At 35.8% G+C, this 23,017-nt stretch overlaps 5 protein-coding genes across 9 annotated transcripts in view; 3 read left to right on the top strand and 2 right to left on the bottom strand.

Annotated features, from left to right (window-relative positions):
* The first annotated feature begins 1,049 nt into the window (after positions 1–1,049).
* On the top strand, positions 1,050–6,329 carry rhof (ras homolog family member F). The gene is made up of 5 exons (XM_084104467.1): positions 1,050–2,128; positions 2,421–2,508; positions 3,854–3,963; positions 4,299–4,433; positions 5,419–6,329. Exons 1-5 carry the CDS (start codon positions 2,000–2,002, stop codon positions 5,584–5,586), a joined length of 630 nt encoding a protein of 209 aa, XP_083960593.1. The 5' UTR covers positions 1,050–1,999; the 3' UTR covers positions 5,587–6,329.
* A 242-nt stretch (positions 6,330–6,571) lies between these two features.
* Positions 6,572–18,560, top strand: morn3 (MORN repeat containing 3). 3 transcript variants are annotated; one of them, XM_084104461.1, is made up of 7 exons: positions 6,572–6,718; positions 10,701–10,834; positions 15,485–15,630; positions 16,170–16,327; positions 16,405–16,564; positions 17,769–17,953; positions 18,126–18,560. In XM_084104461.1, the coding sequence occupies exons 2-7, from the start codon at positions 10,791–10,793 to the stop codon at positions 18,222–18,224; spliced, it is 792 nt and encodes a 263-aa protein (XP_083960587.1). In that variant the 5' UTR covers positions 6,572–6,718; positions 10,701–10,790; the 3' UTR covers positions 18,225–18,560. The 3 variants fall into 3 exon arrangements, with proteins under 3 accessions (XP_083960587.1, XP_083960588.1, XP_083960589.1); XM_084104462.1 differs by having other exon boundaries at positions 6,632–6,712; XM_084104463.1 differs by lacking the exons at positions 6,572–6,718; positions 10,701–10,834 and adding an exon at positions 15,238–15,374.
* tmem120b (transmembrane protein 120B) lies at positions 7,360–15,236 on the bottom strand. Its single transcript, XM_084104468.1, has 12 exons — positions 15,007–15,236; positions 13,972–14,090; positions 13,741–13,857; positions 13,135–13,194; positions 12,958–13,053; positions 12,781–12,870; positions 11,929–11,994; positions 11,781–11,842; positions 11,608–11,700; positions 11,432–11,496; positions 10,685–10,753; positions 7,360–8,879 (listed from the first exon to the last, which is right to left on the bottom strand). Exons 1-12 carry the CDS (start codon positions 15,067–15,069, stop codon positions 8,766–8,768), a joined length of 1,014 nt encoding a protein of 337 aa, XP_083960594.1. The 5' UTR covers positions 15,070–15,236; the 3' UTR covers positions 7,360–8,765.
* Positions 18,561–18,564: 4 nt separating the features above from the next.
* On the bottom strand, positions 18,565–21,764 carry orai1b (ORAI calcium release-activated calcium modulator 1b). The gene is made up of 2 exons (XM_084104466.1): positions 21,520–21,764; positions 18,565–20,241 (listed from the first exon to the last, which is right to left on the bottom strand). Exons 1-2 carry the CDS (start codon positions 21,652–21,654, stop codon positions 19,693–19,695), a joined length of 684 nt encoding a protein of 227 aa, XP_083960592.1. The 5' UTR covers positions 21,655–21,764; the 3' UTR covers positions 18,565–19,692.
* Positions 20,128–23,017, top strand: part of kdm2bb (lysine (K)-specific demethylase 2Bb) — a 28,954-nt gene continuing 26,064 nt past the window's right edge. For 2 of the 3 annotated variants that reach the window (XM_084104454.1, XM_084104452.1), the window contains exon 1: positions 22,736–22,919. In XM_084104454.1, coding sequence (XP_083960580.1) covers positions 22,887–22,919 — 33 coding nt within the window. In that variant the 5' untranslated portion in view covers positions 22,736–22,886. Of the gene's footprint in view, positions 20,264–22,735; positions 22,920–23,017 lie in introns of those variants that run through there. The other variant, XM_084104453.1, reaches the window with a different exon arrangement.

Genomic DNA, 23,017 nt, shown 5'->3' with positions numbered 1-23,017 from the left:
TTACATTTCTTGTGGAGACTATGAGACGTCTCAAAATTAGGCTACACAGGATTTTTGATTGCAGTAATATGTAGCTTACCTTTTTTTATGTTCATTTTAAAATCTGAAATCCACTTGAAATCTGAGGAAACCTTAAACAGAACCAAATGCAATTCGCAATTCTCACGGTGGGCTTTTTTTTTTTTTTTTTTACTTGAACCTTTTCTTATTTAGAATTGTGATGATGGATTGCAATATATTTAATAGTATGGTAAGTATATTTACAAAGAGATGCTGCACTCACTTAAATGTTTTTATATCGTAGCCTAATAAATATTGTTCTTACATGCATACATATCGTCTTGTATTTATTGACATGTTTAGTTTTATTTTTTTGCCACATTCTCTCATAATTTGCTGTTTCATCGAAACGGAATTGACGTTCTATTTTAACATTAATTTGTATTATTTCGCTGTGTGTGAACTGGTGTATGACGGAGCCAAAGGGGGCCCATATGACGGAAAACAGGCACATCCGTTTTTATCCATGGTGTAGGCCGCTTTTGTCCTTTGTTATTTGATTAATGCTCCTTTTTGTTTATGTAGGCTACCATAACAATCCATATAAATTATGTGAGAACATGATGGGCTTCGTAATCAATTTTAGTAGTTCCTCTCTGTTACGGTTTTTGGGAACCAGTAAATCTTCTTCACGGTTATGTGACGAGACAGTCATAACATGATGATGATGATGATGATGATGACGCCTCCTATCTGTGAGCAGAAAAAACAACAACCTTTTCTAGTCTCTCATTGGCTGTGACGGTGCGGGGGGTGCATTAACAGTCACCCATTGGCCATTGGTAAAATAAATGAAGAAATGTGTATTATAGGCTACTCTCAGGGGCACTGAAGGTTTTGCTTTGCTTCATGGCAACAGTGCCCGTTAGCTGGGACTACATGACCTCTTATATAGTTTTGCTGTATTTAAATATATAAGGCAATACATTTTCATTAAAATGTAACTATTTAGCAGATTAAGTGCCATCATAGAAGATCCAGTCCCTGATATGTCGTTAATTTATATAGTAGGCTATTTATACATTTCATAAACAAGTAAGAACATGCACATTAAGTAACTTTTAAATGTTTATTTGTAAACAAATTAAAAAATAATAATGAGCATGAATTGACATTTAGATAATGATTGCATTGCTTTTTTTAACTGAATGCTCATTTTCAATAATAATTCTTATTAACATTCAAATAAATAATTTTTAAATGAGAAACAATCAATCAATGCATCAATGTTTATAGGGATTTATATTTTTTAATAGCAGGGTTATTATAGTTTACTGTATAGACACTAACCGAAACCAAACTATTAAAAATAACAAAAACACAAAATTACTAAAACTAACTAAAATGAAAAATACATTTAAAAAAACTATAATAGTATCTCATTGATACTAAAATAACATTAGTAATGTGTGTGTAAATCTCTCAGTGATACAATTAATAGCACTTTTAGTTATGTAATTGTTACTATTAATATAGTCCACTTGATGATCAGCAAATTCCTAAAATAATCACTGCATCATGGCCTATCTCAAGTATGTTCCATTCAGAGCAACATGCTGTTATCAACCCTCTGGAGAATGTGAAAAATGAAGGTTTTCAGGCAAATTACATTAGGAAGACAACTCTCCTACGACCGGCTTGAGGGAGTGTCCTCATGTACTCCGCCTAGTGAGAGTGCAGAACATGTGTAGACAGACAGGAAAAACTCACACATGTCACACAACCTCAATTACAGTAGCACGCTCTGATCTGGGCTATACTTGAAAACATAGTCACATGGTTTGAAAAGAAAAAAAAGCAAGAAGGAGGGGGAAGTTAGGACCGGATAGCAGCATGCTTACCTGGCAGAGTTTTAGTCTCATGAATTTACCTGAGACTTCTGTGCTCTTGGGCACCTGTTGGAGGAACTGACTTGGCCGGTGCGGCCCGCGTAAAGGACATGACCCAGAACGGCACTGTAGCCGGCAATGGCACTCAAGCTGATTCACTCAAAATTGTGATCGTCGGAGATGGAGGTTGTGGAAAGACGTCCCTGCTAATGGTGTACGCCAAAGGAGATTTCCCTGAGGTGAGATTTTAGATACTTGACAGTTTTTTGAGTGTGAGTAGACCAGATTTGCTACAATTCCAAAGACTAGAAAGTTACAGAAATAACCATTAACACGCATTTACATGTAGAGTTTCAGAGAAGGAAATATTGCCAAATGTATAACAGTCATTTACACAATATCCTTAGCAAGTTTTTCCACTCTCAGACAGCAATTCTGGTTTCTGCCTACGCCTTGATTGTAATGTGTCTTGTAGAAACAAGAACTTTTCATGCACCATTATATTCCTGATTTGATCTTGATGTTCAACAGAAATACGCTCCATCTGTGTTCGACAAATATGTCACCACTGTGTCTTATGGAGGAAAAGACATTCAGTTGAATCTCTATGATACAGCAGGTAAGTGCCAACATCCACCCTGTCAGACGCGAGACACACCTTAGATTCCAAGCCTTATTCTCTTTTGTGACACGCTTCATTGATTAAATATTTAGGCAGGAATGTTAAGTGCAAAATGGGTGTGAGTAGGCCATTAGTAATAGTTTTCAGAGCTGTCATCTCTGAGGTCAGGCAGCATTCACACTTTGATCATATTTTATGATAAAATACTTTATATATTCCTAACAGCATTACAGTATTTACTTAAAATTAATTGCAAAATATTTATATTCTTAGTATCACACGCCAGTTTCTAAGCAGTGGCTTATTGGACCAGAATCAGTCTGTGGATGTGGTGCAACAATCTAAAAGCCAAATGCTGAATGTGAATGAACATTGCATATATTTCATGAAAATTTTGATCATTTAATTATTTACATTTAGTAGTTCATCATATCCTCCTAAAGTATGGGGTCAGTAAGGTTTATTTAAAAAAAAGAAGATTACTTTTATTCAGCAAGGATGCATTCAATTGATTGAAAGTGACATTAAAGACATTTATAATGTTACAAAAGATTTCTAATTAAATAAGTTATTTTGAACTTTCTATTCTTCAAAGAATCTTGAAAAAAAATGATCCGCTTTCTACAAAAAATATTAAGCAACACAACTGTTTTCAACATTGATAATAATAAGAAATGTTTCTTTGAGCACCAATTCAGAAAGGATCATGTGACACTGAAAACTGGAGTAATTTTTCCAAATTTATAGAAAATGGGTATTTGAGTTATCATTTGATCATATTCTAGTAGTTAAAACATTTGAGAACTGTACATTCAGGAACTACAGGACATATTTGTATATTTAGAGGACCATAGAATAAGGAAGTGTCATTTTTTTTTATAAATCATTCTAATCATCAGATCATTTATAGCTTATTTGAAAACACACATCAAAATACTGTGGCATATTGCGGTATTGATCTAATCTTCGTTTCATTTACTTCCAGTAAACGTCTATATAACCCAAATTTCTCCATGGTAAATTCTGTAAAGTACATGTTATATGAATTGAACGACATCTTCAGTAACTGAGCTGCTTATCAGACCCACACTGCTGCCCGGACTTTCTCTGCCTCTCTGGAACAGGATGTTGAAGCCAGGATGTGGTTTTCTAGCACATCTCGGTTCTTCATCAAAATACTCTGTTCATAAAATACGACATACAGGAAGATGCTCTGTATGGTCAAACGTCTCCGCCTCTGCTTGAATGACTTGTTGTCACCATAGAAACACTCCAGATAATGTAGCACTGTTTTCAGGTATCACATGTCATTTCCTTCTAACCAAAATCTGTTTATTGACAGGCCAGGAGGACTATGATCGCTTGAGGCCTCTGTCGTATCAAGAAGTAAACCTTGTTATCATCTGCTACGATGTGACCAATCCAACATCATTCGAAAATGTCACAATAAAGGTGAAATCAGCTGGGAATTGAAACCGTTTACTGATGAAAGTCTGTTTTAACGTTGTTTGCTGGCAACTGTGAGCTGATAAACTTTGACCTGGAGTGTAGATGATTATACAGATGGACCACCACTGAAAACAAACAGTATTTCTGGAACCTTCCCATCGTGTCAGCTGAGAGGAATGTGCCGAGCCCTGTTTAAATAAAGGCACAGCAAAGGGACTGTTCATTCAGGGCCTAAAGATAGAGACAGTACACCATTACAGCATTGAGGAAGACCAGAACAAGTATTTACATAAAAGAAGAAGTTCTGTTTTGAGCAATGTTTTCCTCTCCTCCTACAGTGGTATCCAGAGGTCCATCATTTCTGCCGTGACGTCCCCATTATCTTGATAGGGTGCAAAACGGACCTGCGAAAAGACAAGGAGAAGACGAGGAAGCTCAAAGCCTTAGATATGGCGCCCATCACCTACCTCCAGGTTGTCATTATATTTACATATACCTATATACAGGACTTTTTTTTGCTCACCAGACACTGTGGCTAGTGGTTTTCCAAAGTTACTAGCCACTCAGCATTTTCACCAACCACAATTTTGTGGTAGAGATATTTTTAATAATATCGCATAATTTGGCAGTCGGTATATTAGGCTGCTGTCACTTTAAGACCTGACGCACAGATCCATTATACTGTTACACATGTGTTTTCTTCCTCAACTGTTTACGTTCACTTAAACATAACTGACTGTGTTTACATGAATGGTCTTCGTTGAGACCGGCATTTTGATATTATTTTGTGTGTATTTGACTGTTTAAGCGCAATAAGCAATGAAAAAGAGTTTAATTTAGTACTGAGAGAGCGAGAAAGCGCATCTGGTATTGTGTATCTGTTCTGCGGAAAATGACTATTAGATGCGTTTCAGATATTTCAGTATTGATATGTATTGAAAAATCAATATTTTTGACAACACGCCTTTTTAAAAGACTACAGTTGAAAAATGTATATATTATTATACAAAATTCAACCAGCCACGGCGGCTAATAGGAGAGCTCTGAATTACACACCACTGAAATCCACCCGCATTTGGCGGGTTGGAGGGTGTTAATGTCAAGCCCTGCCTACATATATATATAGGCCTTTGTGGTTGTGTCATATTGAGTTAAGTTTTGCTGCTTAATATTTTTGTGGAAACCATGATACTTTTTTCAAAAAGTTCTAAAGATCAACGTATTTAAAACAGAAATCATTTGTAGAAATATAAATGTCTTTGCTTTTTTCATTGTTGTCGAGGTGTTTGTGATGTTCATTGTTTTAATGCTTTATGGACTAACCAGGTAACAAGAGATCAGGCGAACAGAGTTTTTGTCATATGCTTTGTTTGGTTGTGTTTTATTGGGGGTGTGAGCTTAAAAGTTATGGTTAGTAATGGAAGTCCAGAGTAACTAACCTTCATTTCTCTTTCTTAGGGTGAACAGGTCCAGAAGCAAATGAACGCTGAAGTATACCTGGAGTGTTCGGCTAAATATAGAGAAAACGTAGAGGACATTTTCAGAGAAGCGACCAAGCGAGCGCTAGCGGCCAGGGCTAAAGCAAGACACCTCCAGAGGAAGAAGAAACGCTGTACCATCCTGTGACCGTTCCTGAAAGAAATGGATTTTGTTAAAGTTTTGTATATATGAACTGTGATGTATTGTAAACATTCTGGAACCATCTGCAAAGCCTCTCAGAATTGTTTAAGCTTTCTCGAAGGAATATTTTTCGGGACATTGTCTTCTCACAATCTTCCCACCAAGCATGGAATGGAATTTTGATCCACTTCCATGATCGTGGATCCAATAGGAGATGGAAAAACTGCTGCTGCTGTCTTAGGTTCACATTGGAAGTTTGGTTACAGTCTGTTGTGCACTGTTGTATAGTGTACTGTTGTAACGCACAACTGACTCAAGTAACTGCCATTATTATGCACTCGGGTGTAACATGTTTCTTGTGTAATTCATGTTATCTACTTACACAATAGTTGCAGTTGAAATGTAAAACTTTGAGTTATACAGTATTTTTCTTTCTTGGTGTGAGCGGGCCTTAAAGTCCCCAAGAAATCACGATTCAGACAGCTTTCCATTGGGACAAATGAAGTCTGGTTTTACATCATTTTCACGCGAACCCCCGCAGATCCGGTCCAGTGACACGATGGCGTAGAGCGGATTTTACTGAAGACCCACCATTTTAACTGGAATCTCACTTTTTGTTTATTTCAGTACAGGCATTATTTACTATCTTTAAATTGTTCAGATCTAACATAGATGCCAGAAAGTGTTGAATCATTTATGTGGAAACCATTTGTGTGTAGATTGCACAAATAAACCTGTGTTTTAAGTTATACATTGTGTATGCCTTTTCGTCTACTGAGTGTGTGAAACAGGATTCACTATTAAAATTCTATATCTCTTTTATAGCCGTGTATTCGTTTCATTGGCGCTGATACTGTTCATTTTTCATATTTTAGGCAGACATGTAGAAAATCTCTGCTTGGTTTGCAAAACAAACTTGGTCAAAATACAAAAGTGATCTTGTTGTGGTTATAAAAACTCCTACCTAGCAGGATGCGACTGCGGTAACGGAAGTCTCCAAATATTGCTGCGTGTCACAGCTACAAAGCTAAAGATTGAAAATGTTACTTATCGATGTTCATTTATTTGGATGCATTTGAATGCGCTTTGCATATGCTTTTATTAATTTTACAAGTTGAAGTTACTCTTCAAGGTATAGGTAAGTTAATTATTTGTTGTTATATATTGTTTTATATAGGCTATTGTTTTCTATAAATACAGTATGTTATTTATAAGAACGGACACAAATATAATAATAAAAAAGTAATGAATTTACAACTGGTCACAAATATGATTATAATAATACTATTAAAAGAATTAGTAAACATTAATAAAGTTTTGTTTTAAAAGTTTTATGAGCAATTTCAACAATTTTGCCAAATTCAACCACACGCCCCGTTTACACAATCACGCCTTTCAAAATATGTCATCGACCCACTGTCAGCAAACCGAACCGGCAAAATGACCGAACAAAAGATATGCATTCTGATTGGCTAAAATGTCGCGGGCCTCTTTCCTGCTGTTTAATGTGCCTGGCCCTGTCAGATACACACGTGATTGATTTTTCACGACATCTTGTTTAGTGTTATCTGTCAGGTAATGGGGTAAATGATGTTGTTTGAAATAATTTTGTTATTGTGTTTTTTCTAAATAAATTAATTGAATAAAAAGTAGATAAGAAAAAATAGCATTATTTATTTTACCCACATTTAACAAGTCCCGAATAGAGGTACGTGTCACACTTGCGCCCTCTGCAGGTGAAGGTGTAAATAATAGTATTTTCACACGAGGCCACACAGATTGCATCAGATTGAATTTATTTGCTCTACAGCAACAGAGGGTCAATAGAAATCCAGCTTGATATATAATCGGCCCTTTAGAAACCTTTCCTCCAGTCTGAAGGCTTATTTTAAGTTCAAGCAAAAAAAGTGCAGTTATTTTGTTCAACACAAGCACTGATGAAATGACATTGTGAATAGTGACAACTGTTACGCATGAATTAAGGAGTGGTTAATTGTTCAATAAAGCATTTCCCAACATGAGAAATCCCTGGACTTACAGCTTTTTGCTTCAGTTACAATTCACGTGTTCCTATGAAACTTGTAACACTTGTGTTCTAGGCTAAACTAGTAAATCAGGTGTGAACAGACAAAGGAGACCATTAAGGTCAACAAATGAGATAAATTCTGTCACTACTTGCTTGTGTAATATAACGTAGGAAGAAAGTCTTGTCAGCAAACTCCCTGATGGTAAACAATGAAAGATGTTGGCAAAAAAATAAAAATAAAATTCTTTGACACAGTCAGTAAAAGTAACACACATATACCAGCTCGTCCAATTACAGCAGATGTAATCCTAACAGCATTCATTCACATTAAGCAAGACATTGTTCAAAATTTCAACTGTTATTTTGACTTATAACACAATTGCATGACTATGCCTTTAAATACAACTACCAAACAGGTGGAAATTATGAAAAAAAGGGATGCTTCTTTTTGATTTAAATATACTATGAAGTGTTACAGAAGCATTATTGCCATCGTTAATAAAATAAATCCACGTTTTCGCGTTCTCATGTTGTCTTAATTCAAAAATTTGGCCTTGCTCAATCCCCATACTAACAAGCCACGACGTGCAAAACACACCTTTCTCTTCAAATACCATCGTATCAATGCTTTCCCACAAATATGTAACATATACTAAGGGCTAAAATGTCTCGTAGGAGAACAAGTACTTTATTCACTATCCAGCTTTATTAAAAACCATAACAAATCCCTTTGAGATGCTGCAATGAACTGAGCATCTTCAGTTCTACAGCCTGCTGCATTGCATAAAGTTGAAATGTGGCTTATTGTAAACATATCCATGCACAGGAACAAAACAAACGTGAATCAAAGTCTCCTCATGTACAGTGTCTGAAGGTTGTCAGTGGCTTCTAACCCAAACATTACCCTCTAATTGCTGTGATTGCATAAATAAGAGCAAAAACAACATGGCAGACGATAGGGCAACGTAACACATAATCTTGAGTTTCCACTGCCGCTGTTGAAATAGGTTCAGGCAGACGTCAACATCTACCTTCAACCATCTCCAAGCAGCTCGTGGGATGCAACGAAACAGTTTTGTGCGCTTTTGCGGTTCAGTTCTTTGAGTTGAGTTCCACACTGGCCTCGCTGCGTATATGATATCTTCCAGTTGGCTTCTCGTTAGTTAGTTTTCACCTTTTCTGTGTTCTTTTGGACCTTCTGGCGGACCACTTTTAGAGTAGTGAGAAAATTTCCCAGGAACAGGATGAGAAACGTCAAGGCCAGCATGAACACCTGGAAGATAAAACATTTGAGCAAAAATCAATTTGCAATACTAGCCAAATTAATAAATAATGAATTAATCAATCAGTTATTTGAAGTAAAGCTTTAAATGTTTGCAGGATTTCTGTAAAACATAAAAGTGTACCAAATCTTGTGAAAAACTCGCCTAGTGTGTAATGGGTGGCTAAGGTGTTCATAGTGGTTCCTAGCATGTTGCTAAATGGCTGTTAGGGTGTCCGAGGTGGTTTCAAGGCCATTAAAGGAGACCTATTATGCCCGTTTTCACAAGGATACATGTATGTAGTTGTGGTGGAGTTAAGTTGATTTAACTCATCGACTAGCATGTACCATCATGTTAATCTAAAAATCTAAAACTTTTGTGCATATCGAGGGTTGAACTGACCCTCTTTTGTGAAGCAGTCCGGTGTAAAATGATTTGCGCAAATATATAACACTTTAATGACTTTCATTGGCACATTTCCTTCATAAATGAAATTCAACCACAGGGAGTCTATGGAGACTCTCATGTACGTTGGTCCATCCAATAACAGAACATTTGTAATGTTTTTGGTGCAGACATTGTATATATTCAGCTGCTACAGCAAAGACACAGAAATGGTGGACCTATAATTTTTATAAAAGTGAATTTTGCATAATAGGTCCCCTTTAAGCAGTCATTAAAGGAGAAGTTCACTTTCAAAAAAACTTTTGCTGATAATTTACTCACCCCCATGTCATCCAAGATGTCCATGTCTTTCTTTCTTCAGTCGCAAAGAAATTAAGGTTTTTGATGAAAACATTCCAGGATTTCCCCCCATGTAATGGATTCTATTGGGACCCAAACGGTAGAAGGTCCAAATGACAGTTTAAGTGCAGCTTCAAAGGGCTTTAAACGATACCAGACGATGAATAAGGGTCTTATCTAGCGAAACGATCGGTCATTTCCAAAATAAATAAAAAAGTTTAAGTTTTATAAGCACAAATGTTCGCCTTGCTCTGTTCTGTGATGCGCGTTGAAGACGTCACGTAATACGCAATTACGTTGAAAAGGTCACGCTTGAAAAATTTCTGTCCTGAAGAAAATGTTCTTTTTGGCTTTTTAATATTAAAACACCCAGGATACGCACACGAAATGGGCATTTTAAACGATAAACTGACACAAATACATTTGAAAATGTGTATATGGTCCTCCTTCCGCACATTTGTAAACACGTCAAGTGTGACCTTTTCAACGTAATTGCGTATTACGTGACGTCTTCAACGCGCATCACAGAACAGAGCAAGGCGAGCGTTTGTGCTTATAAAACTTAAACTTTTTTATTTATTTTGGAAATGACCGATCGTTTCGCTAGATAAGACCCTTATTCATCGTCTGGTATCGTTTAAAGCCCTTTGAAGCTACACTTAAACTGTCATTTGGACCTTCTACCGTTTGGGTCCCAATAGAATCCATTACATGGGGGGAAATCCTGGAATGTTTTCATCAAAAACCTTAATTTCTTTGCGACTGAAGAAAGAAAGACATGGACATCTTGGATGACATGGGGGTGAGTAAATTATCAGCAAAAGTTTTTTTGAAAGTGAACTTCTCCTTTAATTGGCCCAAGTCTAACGAGCCCCCCTTCAAGTCTCTGTGATATTCTTAGGACCCTCTTTGAATTAAAGGATTTTTAGATCATCTACTGGATTAAAATGGGTCTTTAAATTTCTTCGGTAAATGGCACACCTCGCCTCAATAAACAACATGATTTGAAGTATAACAGTGCAGAAGATTAACACTTGGGGTTTTGAGCAATAATAGTGTTGTATCTCTTTACCTGCCATTCCTTGCAGTCATCACGGGCAGACAGGTTAAAAAGGGACACAGCGTTGTAGAGCTGCCAAAACTGACCAGAGGACAGAAAAGCAACACAAATATCTTACATGCCGGTCTGTGAACTGAATCAATACACACCAGCGTTTAAAAGGTAAGGTCAATAAGATTTTTTTCTGTTTTTGAAAGAAGCTCAGCAAGGCTGCATTAATTCGATCAAAAATATTGTAAAAAGAGTTATTTTGTGAAGTATTACTGCAAAATATTATTACCCCAGTCTTCAATGTCACATGCTCATTCAGAAATCATTCATATATGCTGATTTGCTGCTCAATAAAAATTCTTATTATTATCAATGTTGAAAAAAAGATGTGCGGCTTAATATTTTAGTGGAAACCATTTCAGGATTCTTTGATAAATAGAACAGCATTTATTTGAAATAGAAATCTTTTGAAATATTATCTTTACTGTCACTTTTGATCAATATAATGCATCCTTGCTGAATAAATGTATTAATTTCTATCAAAAACCAAAACATCTAACCGACCGCAAACTTTTCAACAGTAGTGTATCTGTTAAAACATCCAGTTACATGTTGTGAACTTCATAGCGGTTACACTGTAAAACACCTTTATGAACTACATTCATAAACTTATTTTTAATGTGACTACAAAGTTGCATAAGAATCAATATTTTTAAAAGGAAAAGATGCATGAGAAACAAAAGGCAACACTTAAATGCTGTAACTCACATGGCCAAAGAATAGAAACGGAAGGAGGAACGTAAGCCCCCTCCACATCCATGACTGAAAGCCCTCTGTAAGAGTAACACGAGAGGTCAGTTGAACACGCAACATCTGCAGCATGAACTGACGACATCATACAGATCAACATTTCTCCCATGATTCAAATCTGTCACAACTCTTACCCACTGTCAGGTCTAGCTGGTTTCTTTCCCCCAGAGCCCGTAATCGATACAAGCAGCCGCTCTGATAATAATACTGTAGAAACTGCACACAACCTGCCAGAGAAACAACACCATCACTATAAAGCATAACAGCATACAACCTCACTGTAAGACAGATGATAGATTATACACACTCTGATAGATGGAGAAAGCCAGGAACTGACTTCTGAACATCTGATACATTGGACCTTCTGGCCTTAAAAGAAGAGGGGAAATGAAATATAAGTTGTGGATGGGGGAAAAAAAGATTTAATTATTTAAAGTAAAGTCTAAAACACGTACCATGTCAACATAACACCTGATAAAAAGGTTGAGACGTAGTGATGCGACACCCACCAGCCTTTAATTCTACAAAGAAATAATAAATAAAATCAAAATCTGCATAATACAACAAAAAACTGAATAAAGTAAATTAAATACATAGCCAAATAAATAAATAAACAAAACCAAATTAAATACCACGACCAAATAAATACATGAACTAAAAGTAAATAAATGAGTGCGGTCAAAACAATTAATTGCATCTAACATAAAAGTTTGTAAAAATATAATATAATATATATGTGTGTGTGTGTATGTATGCATGTATATATATAAAAAAACACTACAGTATTACTACTATACAAGTACTACAACCAAATAAATTAACAAAAACAAATTAAATACCACAACCAAAAACAAATAAATGAAATACAAGCAAATAAATACATAAAAGCAACTAAATTAAATATCACCACCAAATAAATAAATAAATAAATAAATAAAAGCAAATAAATACTACAACCAAATAATTAAATAAACGGACAAAAAAAAAAAAAAAAAAAAAAAAAAAAATTATATATATATATATATATATATATATATATATATATATATATATATATATATATATATATATATATATATATATATATATATATATATATATATATATATATATATATATATATATATATATATATATATATATATATATATATATACACAATCAAATTTTTTGTTTCAAGCTTCTTCTTTTTTGCCACTTTTTTCTTTTTCTTTAGAGGTAAGAAGAAAGTATTGGGATGAGAGATTTGAACCTGCGTCCCCCACTGGGGAGTTGGCACTGGCATTTTAAAGTGAACGTGAACTCACCGTGACCCATTGCTCATGAGGATGCTCTCTCTTATTGTCAATGTGCAATAATACCACACCAATAAAAAGTTGAAGATTTCATCTGTAACCCTGTGAAGGACACATCTGCATGTTAGACTCCAACAGAACCTTTTCCTCCACAGAATAACATTACATTTTTCAGATCTCTCGACTTACCGGTAGTTGAAAAGGAAGAGGCAGGTGACGGCACCAAACATTAGTATTATGGTCATATAAAGTTTGAACTTCTCATATTCATCTTTGTACGCAAATCTATTTTGAAAAACACAAAATTAGCAATTTTGTTCAGGGAACCCTGTATGGGCTCAACGGACATGCTCAGATCTGACTCACTTGGCTTGGTTGCTGAGGAGAGTGACATTCACATTTCCAAGGACCAAATTTAAGTACAATCTGAAAAGAGAAGAAAAACATTTTAAAAAGGTCATATTATGTCCTTTTACAAAAGTCTTGATGTTGTTTTTGGGGTCTACTAGAAGAGGATTTCATTCTTGAACATTATTTTTCACACATTTTACATTGTTTCAGCACCTCTTTTCCCAGTCTGTCAGTAACGCTCCGTTTAGTTCCGGTCTCTACGAAGCCCCTCCTTCTGAAAAGCGCAGTGTGCTCTGATTGGTTGGCTGGACCAGTGTGTTTGAGCGTGTTTTGGGAAATGTCACGCCCCTTACCATAACCACAAGTTTCAACACACTATTAATGCAACTCAAGCAGGCCTTGTCCTGTTTTTTTGCGTTTTGCCTCAGGTGGGAATTATTTAAATGAGGAGACGTTCGTTCCCGGAAGAAAACTCAAGACTACATTCAAGGCGTTTCAGAGATTAACTGATATAGAGAATAACTTCATACCATAACCATACCTTCTTTAAGATCTCAGAAAAGCCTCAAAACCTAACCACATAACTGTGGTATAAACACCGAATGAAGAACTAAAACTCACCCATTTTTCTTTGGCAAATAGGCCTCCATGTCAAAAAAGATATTTTGCCTTTCTTTAATTTGGACCTGCAGGTCATTTATCACCTCCTTTTCTTTTTCATTGCAGGTTTTCTTACACCTGTTTTCAACAAAAGAGGAAAAGGGATCTGTTTACATCATTGTGAATGTGTACTCTTTAGTACTCATATCTTTAAAGTAACAAATCTTTAGTAATCTGAAACTCTGCTCATACTTGTGAAGACTTTGCTTGAGGTCTTTCAGGGCTTTTCTTTGTTTGCTAATGGCACTGCTGCATATCGCCTGCAGGTTCGTCAGCTCTTCCAGCTTCTGTCTGTACACTTTGTGCGTTTCCTAAAATACAAAACGCATTGAAAGTCAACATGGAATCAGAATGGTTTCCTAGTACATGCATGGCCTTTCAATGGGCAAATGATATCCACCGGACGCTCCATTCCAAGCATGAGGTATTTCAAACATTAGAAGGGCATTTAAAGCACGGGACAAATCTTTCCATCTCGATCTCTAAGTAACAGATGACAGCTGACTGTAGATTAATAATGGTAATGCCATAGTACTGAAAGACTACAGTATTCTAGTACCATGTTATTTACATGAGCACACACAAATAACTTATTTGTACACAGTAAACAAGATGAATATGTGATGTGCATCATAGCATTGAATGATTACCATGTTTCATGGTTTTTACATGGTACTCCAAGGTAATTCAAAGAATACCAGGGTACTACTGTGGTATATGTCCAAACTCCACAGTATTACCATGCCCTAAAACCACTTTTTTGACAGTATTCAAACCCCTGGAGCTTCATGAACTTCATATCAATCTCTGATTCAGTGACTAGAACGTCATCATCCTGTAATCTGACCCTGGCTCTCAAGAATCGATCATTTTAAGATCATTTTAACAGGTTGAGCAACAACTCTTGGTTAACATCTCACCTGGTTTAACCAGTTCAATTCGTGAATCATTATCATATGTAGTTTAGCAACACACCACATTTATTCATATAATAGAACGAATATACGGCTTATTATTTGGTCATTTTAATATGTTATTAAGAGAACTAACACTGGTTTAATACACATGTATAGTCAGTAACAAAAGAAATTCAGTTCATCTGATGAGCTAAAGCCTGTTAGCCGCATCATTAACATCTAAAACAGGCACATTTGCTTCTTTACTAACACAAGATTCATCTTTTGGCTATCCGAGAACACATATAACACATATCCGTTCAGTACAAACCTGCAATTGCTGATATTCTTGATCTATTTCTGTCCATTCACTTTGACATCTCTCCAGTGACATTGTACCCGTCGGCGCTGGCGCTGCTGTGCCGCCCACTGCCACAAGTAGGCGCTCCAGCCATTTATATAAGCTCCGCTTCTTCACCCGTCCACCAATCACAGGCAAGCATAAGATTCCGCGGATGACAGCGCCACCTAATGACTGGGAGCGCGAGAGGAAATAAATATTGGTCGAGGCTTGTTGCTAGGTTACCATACACGAATTACTTTGAGAGGTCTAGTCGAGATCGACCTGTCTGACAATTAAAGTTAAAATATAATTGTTTCTCTTACATGTGTGGTTGGTTTAAGTGAAGTTGGTCACAGGTAAGGTCTGATCAGATACTAATAGGCTAACTTATTCATCTGCTGTTACTAATATAGTGGTGCCATGTTCTAGATTTAAAATCTAATAGTAATAATCTTTGTATGTGCAGTATGCCTTTCTTGAAAAGACCACAGACTACAGAACCACTTGTAAAACGTTGGGACAGAAAGGCGCAAAAATGTGGACTGCACCACACTGTGTATTCTGTCAATGGAGATCAGTACACGGGCGACTGGATGGATAATAACAAACATGGTAATACTTAAAGGCATAGTTCCCCCCCAAAATACAATTCTGTCATCATTTACTCACCCTCAAGCTGTTCTAAACCTGCATGAAGTTCTTTCTTCTGGTAAACATAAAGGAAGGTATTTTGAAGACTGTTAGTAACCAAACAGTTCCATTGACTTCCATAGTATGGAAAACAAAATTACTATGGAAGTCAATGGTGACTGGAAACTGTTTGGTTATCCATATTCTTTAAAATATCTTCTTTTGTGTTCAGCAGAAGAAAGATTTTCATACAGGTTTGGAACAACTTGAGGGTAAGTAAATGATAATAGATTTGTGTTTGTGGGATAAACTATCCCTTTAAAGGATTGAATATTTAATGGGATGTTTTAAACATTGCAGGCCTTGAAGATCAGTAAGAAACCTCTCACGCGGGCAGTTTTAATGGACAAGCCTTAATTTAATTTACTTTGTTATTTAGATGTGTTCTGCAGATTACATTATGTGTTTCTAGGAAACACTGCTTTCTCATCAAAGCTGAACAAAGCTTTTACTCTGATAAGGAAAAGGAACACAGGTTTGGAAGAAAACAGGAATGATCTACGATGGGGAGTGGATGTGTGGAAAGCGAGAAGGGTTTGGAACCCTGAGCAAGACTGACCCTGAAACGAAAGAGTATGTGAGGGTGTATGTCGGCTCCTGGCGAAATGACAAGAAGGAAGTGAGTATCAAACACTGTTTGCCATCATACGGCCCATATTTTCCGCATATAAACTTTTTTTTGCCTTTCATTCAAAGGGCGCTGGGACATATTTCTACAGTCCGTCTGCTTTCTATGAGGGGCAGTGGAGTGAAGATCAGAGAAGTGGATGGGGACGGATGCAGTATGAGAACGGGGAGCTGTATGAGGGAGAGTGGCTGAAGGACAAACGTCATGGACAGGGTTTGCTTCTGCTAGGTACAGATTTAAACTCTTCGCAAATGAGCCAGCTTGGTGGATCTCACAAAAAACATGCCCAGCTCACTCACATTTGATCCAAAATTAAAATTAATAAATAAATGAAAGTCAAAAATATTTTGCAGAAAGAAAATTAAGCCTGTTATTAGGACCATTAACATTATAACACTGTAAAATTATTTTTATGACAATTAAGCACATTCATTACATAGAAAAATTAGAGTAAAAATGTAAATCAACATAAAATCAATGCCACAAACATTACTACAAATATATATATATATATATATACATACACACATATATAAAAGGTATATTTTATATCATATCATAAAATGTTATATATATATATATATATATATATATATATATATATATTAGTGCTGCTAAAACAATTAATTGCATCTAACAAAAGTTTGTGTGTATATATATAAAAATGTATCTTGTATATCATAAATAAATGGAAATATTTTATTTAACATTACATTTTATTTAAATAAGTGTATTATATATAAATGATAATAAAATGTTACAGTAAAATATACAGTAATATATACAGTAAATATATGTATATAAACATATTAGTGCTGTCAAATCGAGTAATCGTGATTAATCGCATCTAACATAAGTTTCTGTGTATATATATATATATATATATATGCGTGTGTGTGCATATATACGTATATTTACAAACCGTTAGATGCGATTAATCAATTTGAGAGCACTAATATATATATATATATATATATATATATATATATATATATATATATATATGAAGAGTTCAGATGCAAAAGCCTCTAAGTGCCATCTGAAATTTTCTTCTAGAATGATCATTTTTATCAAGCTCATATATTTAAGTTCAGTAATTTCACTTAAATGGCAATGAAAATGACCTATTAATTGTCATTTAAGTGAAATTACTGAACTTAAATACACGAGCTTGATACAAATGATCATTCTAGAAGAAAATTTCAGATGGCACTTAGAGGCTTTTGCATCTGAACTCTTCATATATATATATATTTTTTTTTGCATAATAGTAATGATAATTAGAATCTTCTTAATTAGAATAATGATGTAATGCAAATTATCTTAATGGACCTAAAAATAAGACTTAATTTTCTTCTTGCAAATTGTAACTAAATTAGTTTTAACTGTGAATATGAAACCAGACATTTTTTACTTTTTTTTTTTTGTAAAGCTAATGGAAACCGCTTTGTGGGCACCTGGAGCGATGGACAGAAAAATGGACACGGCAAGGTCTTCTACCTGGACAGAGGTCAGTTGTACGAAGGCTTTTGGGTTGACGGTGTTGCGAAGTGTGGAACCATATCTGATTTGGGGAGAGAAGCAGCAGTTAGGCCAACAGTGTATCCAATTCCCAAGGTGAATGATTAACACTGATGTTTACTAATTTGCATAATTTCCATTTTAACAGTAATGCATGAAGCACATTCAAGCTTTCGGTCAGAGGTTCTGACCACTGTAACAGCAAAATGTTTTGTCTATTTACATGGTTTGATACCTAGTGCAGATTGTGATTATTTTATGTCCAAAGGTTTGCCTACAGGATTCACAGGCTGTACTGATGGAGGCAGAAGCATATTTCACTGAGGACAAGGAGAAATCAACAGATTCCAAGTCATATGGTTGCTAGGCAATATGTACCTTGACAATATCTCAAACTCAAGAAAGGCAGACTTGTGTAAGGAAAGCAGAGAGGAAAGCATTTTTTATCAACTCCTCAGTCATAATAAAAACCCAATATATATATATATAAAAAAGCTGTTGGTACATTATACTAGTAGCATTGGACAAAATGCTCTTGATGTTCATTTTGGCAAGACATCCTTGTCATACATGATATAAAAAGCACAAAAAAGGTGTTTGGTTGAAGTTGATTTGGTTAAGTCTTTAATCAGAATGTCTAAAAAAAATGCCAGCACATGCCAGTGTGCACCAATAAAAAGAGCTTCTGAACCACACTTTACACAAGCTGTTTCAACAACATGAATTTTATTTTACACACTTTAGAAAAAAAATATCATTGCACTTCAATTTGGCAATACTGTACATGTGATTAGATGTCGATGTGCGCCGCTTTGATCATTTTAGTCAATGCTGCTGATGCAAATGCATGCTTAAATGGTCCTCTGCTTAATTAACACTTTGTCTAAATTAAGTTTGCTAGCATAATCGTACAATCCTGCAAGTTCCTCAGCCATGACGGCTTCAAGTACTGGCGTCCAAACCTCAGAATGAACAGAGGCCCCTTTAATGGGAAGCTGTTTCAAATATTACCAAAAAAGGTCGGACAAACATGTTGATAAAGTGCCTTTCTTTGTACTAAAGATGTGCTCATGCAGGGGGGCTTTATTTAAGAAAACAATGAAGCATGAATAAGACTATGGTTTTGGGGGGGTTTGATTCAGCCGTTCAACAGCAAAGCCCTGATTCAGAAAGCATCAAAATTATTTGGTCAAGTGAACATGAAAGTGTCCCTGTAAGAGTGTAGCTTGCCTTGTGTGAACATAAAAACCTTGTAATTATCAATTTGGCACAGCTGCCACACTGAAATAAAGGATTTCCCCTGCGGTGAGTTAAGAAGAGGAAAAAATTAAAGTGCCCCTATTATGCTTTTTCAAATATAACCATTAATGTAGTGTGTAAAATAGCCTAGCTGTTTGTGAACGTAAAAGGTCAGAAAAGTTTCAAAGATCAAAATGCATGATAAATGGAGTTCTTGTCTCCCAAAAGAAAGAACCGGTTTTGAACTGCCTGAAACGAGTCGCTAGTAATTCCAGTCTAATTTTCTGCACAAACCTATGTAGTTTTGTAACACATTTTCATAGTGGTCTTCATTGGCTGCCAATGAACAACATCTACTTTGAAAATTAGGAATCTTTAAAATAGCATAATAGGTGCACTTTAAAACAAAATATCCATAAAACATGCAGTGCATGCTCTCACAGTCTGTTATCATTAAATCTAGCAGAAACAGTGTACAAAACTGGACGCTTCGGTGTCCACATGCAACAAAGATCAATACCATGGTCAAAAACACGATGTGTTGCAACACTTGACAAACCTAAAACATTAACAGAAGCTCTTTCCCAAACTCAAAACTATGGGTAAAGGGAACCGGGAGACTGTAAGGTCGACGCCTCCCCTCTGTGGTCCAGTTCGTTCTGCAAGTCCTCCAACTCTTCTAACTCTTGAAACTGCCTGTCGGTCTTGTGGCTGACCAGCGAGCGGTAGAAATGCACAGCGAAGACGATAAAAATAAAGCCGAAAGGCACCATGATGGAGGTAGACGTGATCGCGGCGGCCACCCCGGCGGATATAGTGCCGTTTTTCTGGTCCTTCGGCTTTATGGGTAAAAACTTGACCCAGCACAGCAGGACCACCTCGGCCAGGAAGAGCAACGTCCCAATGACTGTGGAAAAAGCCCAGGCCAGCTCGATGTGGCGATGCATTCTCTCATGAGGAGACTCCTTCACCGAGTTGAGGTTGTGCACGTTGCTGACCGCTTCGATGTTCGGGAGGATGCAGGTGCTCACCATGAGGGCGAACAGGTGGACGGCCACCAACACAGTGGTGCAAGCGCTGAAGGCGATGAGCAATCCTGGTGGATAGTCGTGATTGCTGTCAAGCTGTACTTCCACCATGGCCACCTGTCGAACCAAAGGAAAACAGGTAAAACACTCATTTGCTAACATTAGTTAATGTATTACCTAACATGAACTAACAATAAGCAAAACATCTGTTACAGTATTTTTTTTTATGTTAGTTAAATAAAAATAAAGTCATTTATCGTTTGTTCATGTTAGTTCACAGTGCATTAACTAATGTTAACAGATACAACTTTGATTTCAATAATGCATTAATAATGTATAAATTAACATTAACTAAGATTGATAAATGCTGTAGAAATGCAGTCCATTATTAGTTCATGTTAACTAATGTTAATGAAACCTCCTTGTAAAGTGTTACCCAATTTTTTTTTATCTCGGTAATATAAGAGGAATTAATGAATTGAGGATGGGTTTAAACTGATTTCCTAAAGCATAATTTGAATTTTCAACACCATTAATGACAGAAAATCTTACTGTACTCACAAAATAATCGTTTTTATGTAATATAAATAATATTATTAATATTAATACATTTCTGAATGTAAGTATATAATAGCGATGATTATATAATTACACATATTTAAGGAATGGAATTACATAACATTTTATGTCATTATAAATTATATTTATAATTATTTACATTTATTTTTTATACATTTAAATAATAAATTTAAAGTTATAAAAAATCTTTAAAATGTAACTTTTTTTCTCAGGACATATCTATCTATCTAGGAAATAAGAGATGAATGTAAAGTTCTAATAGATAAACTGCTATAATGTATATATATGCTATAATTATTTTAAAAAAACAAACAGAAAAGTGACACAAAAAAAGTGCATTTAGGTGGTAAGAAGATTCTAATGATGATCCCATGCTCATTTAAAGTTGGACATGTGTAAGTAAATTATAAGATTTCTCAAGAAACGGTTTGGCACTGAATTAAAATGCACTGCAGTGGAAGACCTCAAAAGTTTTAAGATTTTTTATTTTTTTTCCTGCATCCGGGTATTATCCGGTGTTATGCTTCTCGTGATGCGCTTTACTAACAACTTCATAAGTGAAAACTGCAGCCGTGCACAGTCTGCACACACGCAAGTTACAGTATCTAGCTGAGCATTAGCACAAGCTAAACAACTGTGGCTGACAGTTTGTGATTGCAGATGCACCAAAGACTCGAGTCATGCGCCACTGTAACAACAATCTTCCGCTTCAACTTACACAACATTATAAAACACGCGCTTTTCTCTTTAACAACTCGGTGTTTAAACTGAACACTAGCAGCACTAAATAAACAGCAGGCACGAAAAGCAACTCACCATTGCGAAACCGGATAAAAGAGCAGACGTGCGACTGGACGCTTTGAGTTTGGCTCTGCTCAGATAAAGCTTTCTCCAGGACAGAGCCTGCAACGAATGCTCGCTCCGACTCATGTTCATCTGAGGGGAGATCATGAGAGACTATCAGAGAGATTCAGCTGAACCGGAGCATTGCGCGTGCGACCGTCAGCTGGCTTGTTCAAGTGAAACTGGACGCATCGTGAAGACATTACCCACAAGGCTCCGCGACAACGCTGATACTTCATTAGAATCCATAAACTGACCGATAGACATAAAAAATGTTCTATTCTAGCGGAATTTCTATTACTGGTGTCTGAACATATCAGACTCGATTTTGTGGGTGAAAATCTCGAATTTAAGATTTCGTCAATAAAATAATAATAACTATAATATTTATTATAATTTATATTGTTGTTCTAGTTATTATTATTGTAAAAAAAATGACTCATTCTAAAAATAATGTAATTTGTGTTCCTCTTATTCGTATAAAATTAATAACTATTAATTGCTATAACGCCTACTTTTTTTTCTTTTTTTTTGTCAGGAGGATGCATTTATTTGGCCTGTTTCTCCTTGCTATATTAACAAATAATCTTGATCAAAAAAATTATACAAATGTATTATTTTTTTTTAGTCACCATTATGCTTAATTAAAAAACTTTGTTGTCCCCAAATTATGTCAACTTTTTAGTTTATTGTGTTATTATATAAACATAATTTGGGGGATATATATAGGCCTAGTTCAGTTAACATAATGCATTATAAAAAAGTTGCCCCCAAGCTATATACTCTGTTAAACTCTGTTAAATATAACGAAATTTTCATAACGATTAATATGACTGTCATATAATGACCAAAATATGTCTGATTTAAAGATAGTAAATAAAAGGTTTTCATCCATTTTCAGTAATTATTGCACTAGTAGAGTGTTTGTAGTCTTGTTGATGAAGCATGTGCACGAGCTTAGCAGCTGCAGCGCGTGCGTGCGTGCACCGTGCAGGAGCGCGCGTGCCAAACAGAAGAAAGAAAGATGAATTCTGACTCCCTTAAAAAAAAAAAAAAAAAAACCCTATTTCTACATTATTTGAAATAAATAAAAAGGCCATTCGGATAAGTACTCAGAAAAAAATAAATAAATCGGATATTGTTTTGACCCCTCATAAACACCATCCGCGTGACGTTTCTGCAATGTTTTGATTCTGTTGACCGTGACGTCACGGTGCACTACACAAAAATGGTTCCTACTTTAGTTTTCTATACAAGCAATCAAAGTGCGCACAACTTTACGCGTTAAATATGGTCCAGATAAAGCGCTGAGGGAATTAAGACGGACGAAAGGCTCGAACATGGAGGCGTGTGCGGAATCCGGACGCAAACTGGTGTGTAGTTGAAGCTGTCCTCTCGAAGACTCGTTTTAAATGGGGAATTTCAGTCTCGCATCGATATGCATTGTTTAGTTAGTGGCCTGAGTCGGGGC

The sequence above is a fragment of the Abramis brama genome (genome assembly GCF_963993115.1).
Source record: "Abramis brama genome assembly, chromosome: 25".
In the NCBI taxonomy this organism is placed as follows: domain Eukaryota; kingdom Metazoa; phylum Chordata; class Actinopteri; order Cypriniformes; family Leuciscidae; genus Abramis; species Abramis brama.
This window is presented reverse-complemented; position numbering and strand designations above follow the sequence as displayed.

Excerpts from the sequence above, each read along its gene's own strand:
- rhof (XM_084104467.1), top strand. The coding sequence starts at position 2,000 with ATGACCCAGAACGGCACTGTAGCCGGCAATGGCACTCAAGCTGATTCA. Across the intron at positions 3,964-4,298 it reads TCGAAAATGTCACAATAAAG|TGGTATCCAGAGGTCCATCA; the intron begins GTGAAATCAGCT and ends CTCCTCCTACAG. Across the intron at positions 4,434-5,418 it reads CGCCCATCACCTACCTCCAG|GGTGAACAGGTCCAGAAGCA; the intron begins GTTGTCATTATA and ends TCTCTTTCTTAG.
- morn3 (XM_084104461.1), top strand. The coding sequence starts at position 10,791 with ATGCCGGTCTGTGAACTGAATCAATACACACCAGCGTTTAAAAG. Across the intron at positions 15,631-16,169 it reads GATGGATAATAACAAACATG|GAAAAGGAACACAGGTTTGG; the intron begins GTAATACTTAAA and ends TACTCTGATAAG. Across the intron at positions 16,328-16,404 it reads GGCGAAATGACAAGAAGGAA|GGCGCTGGGACATATTTCTA; the intron begins GTGAGTATCAAA and ends TTTCATTCAAAG.
- tmem120b (XM_084104468.1), bottom strand. The coding sequence starts at position 15,069 with ATGTCACTGGAGAGATGTCAAAGTGAATGGACAGAAATAGATCAAGAA. Across the intron at positions 14,091-15,006 it reads AAGAATATCAGCAATTGCAG|GAAACGCACAAAGTGTACAG; the intron begins GTTTGTACTGAA and ends TTTGTATTTTAG. Across the intron at positions 11,995-12,780 it reads CTCATGAGCAATGGGTCACG|AATTAAAGGCTGGTGGGTGT; the intron begins GTGAGTTCACGT and ends ATTTCTTTGTAG.
- orai1b (XM_084104466.1), bottom strand. The coding sequence starts at position 21,654 with ATGATCTCCCCTCAGATGAACATGAGTCGGAGCGAGCATTCGTTGCAG. Across the intron at positions 20,242-21,519 it reads TTTTATCCGGTTTCGCAATG|GTGGCCATGGTGGAAGTACA; the intron begins GTGAGTTGCTTT and ends TTGGTTCGACAG.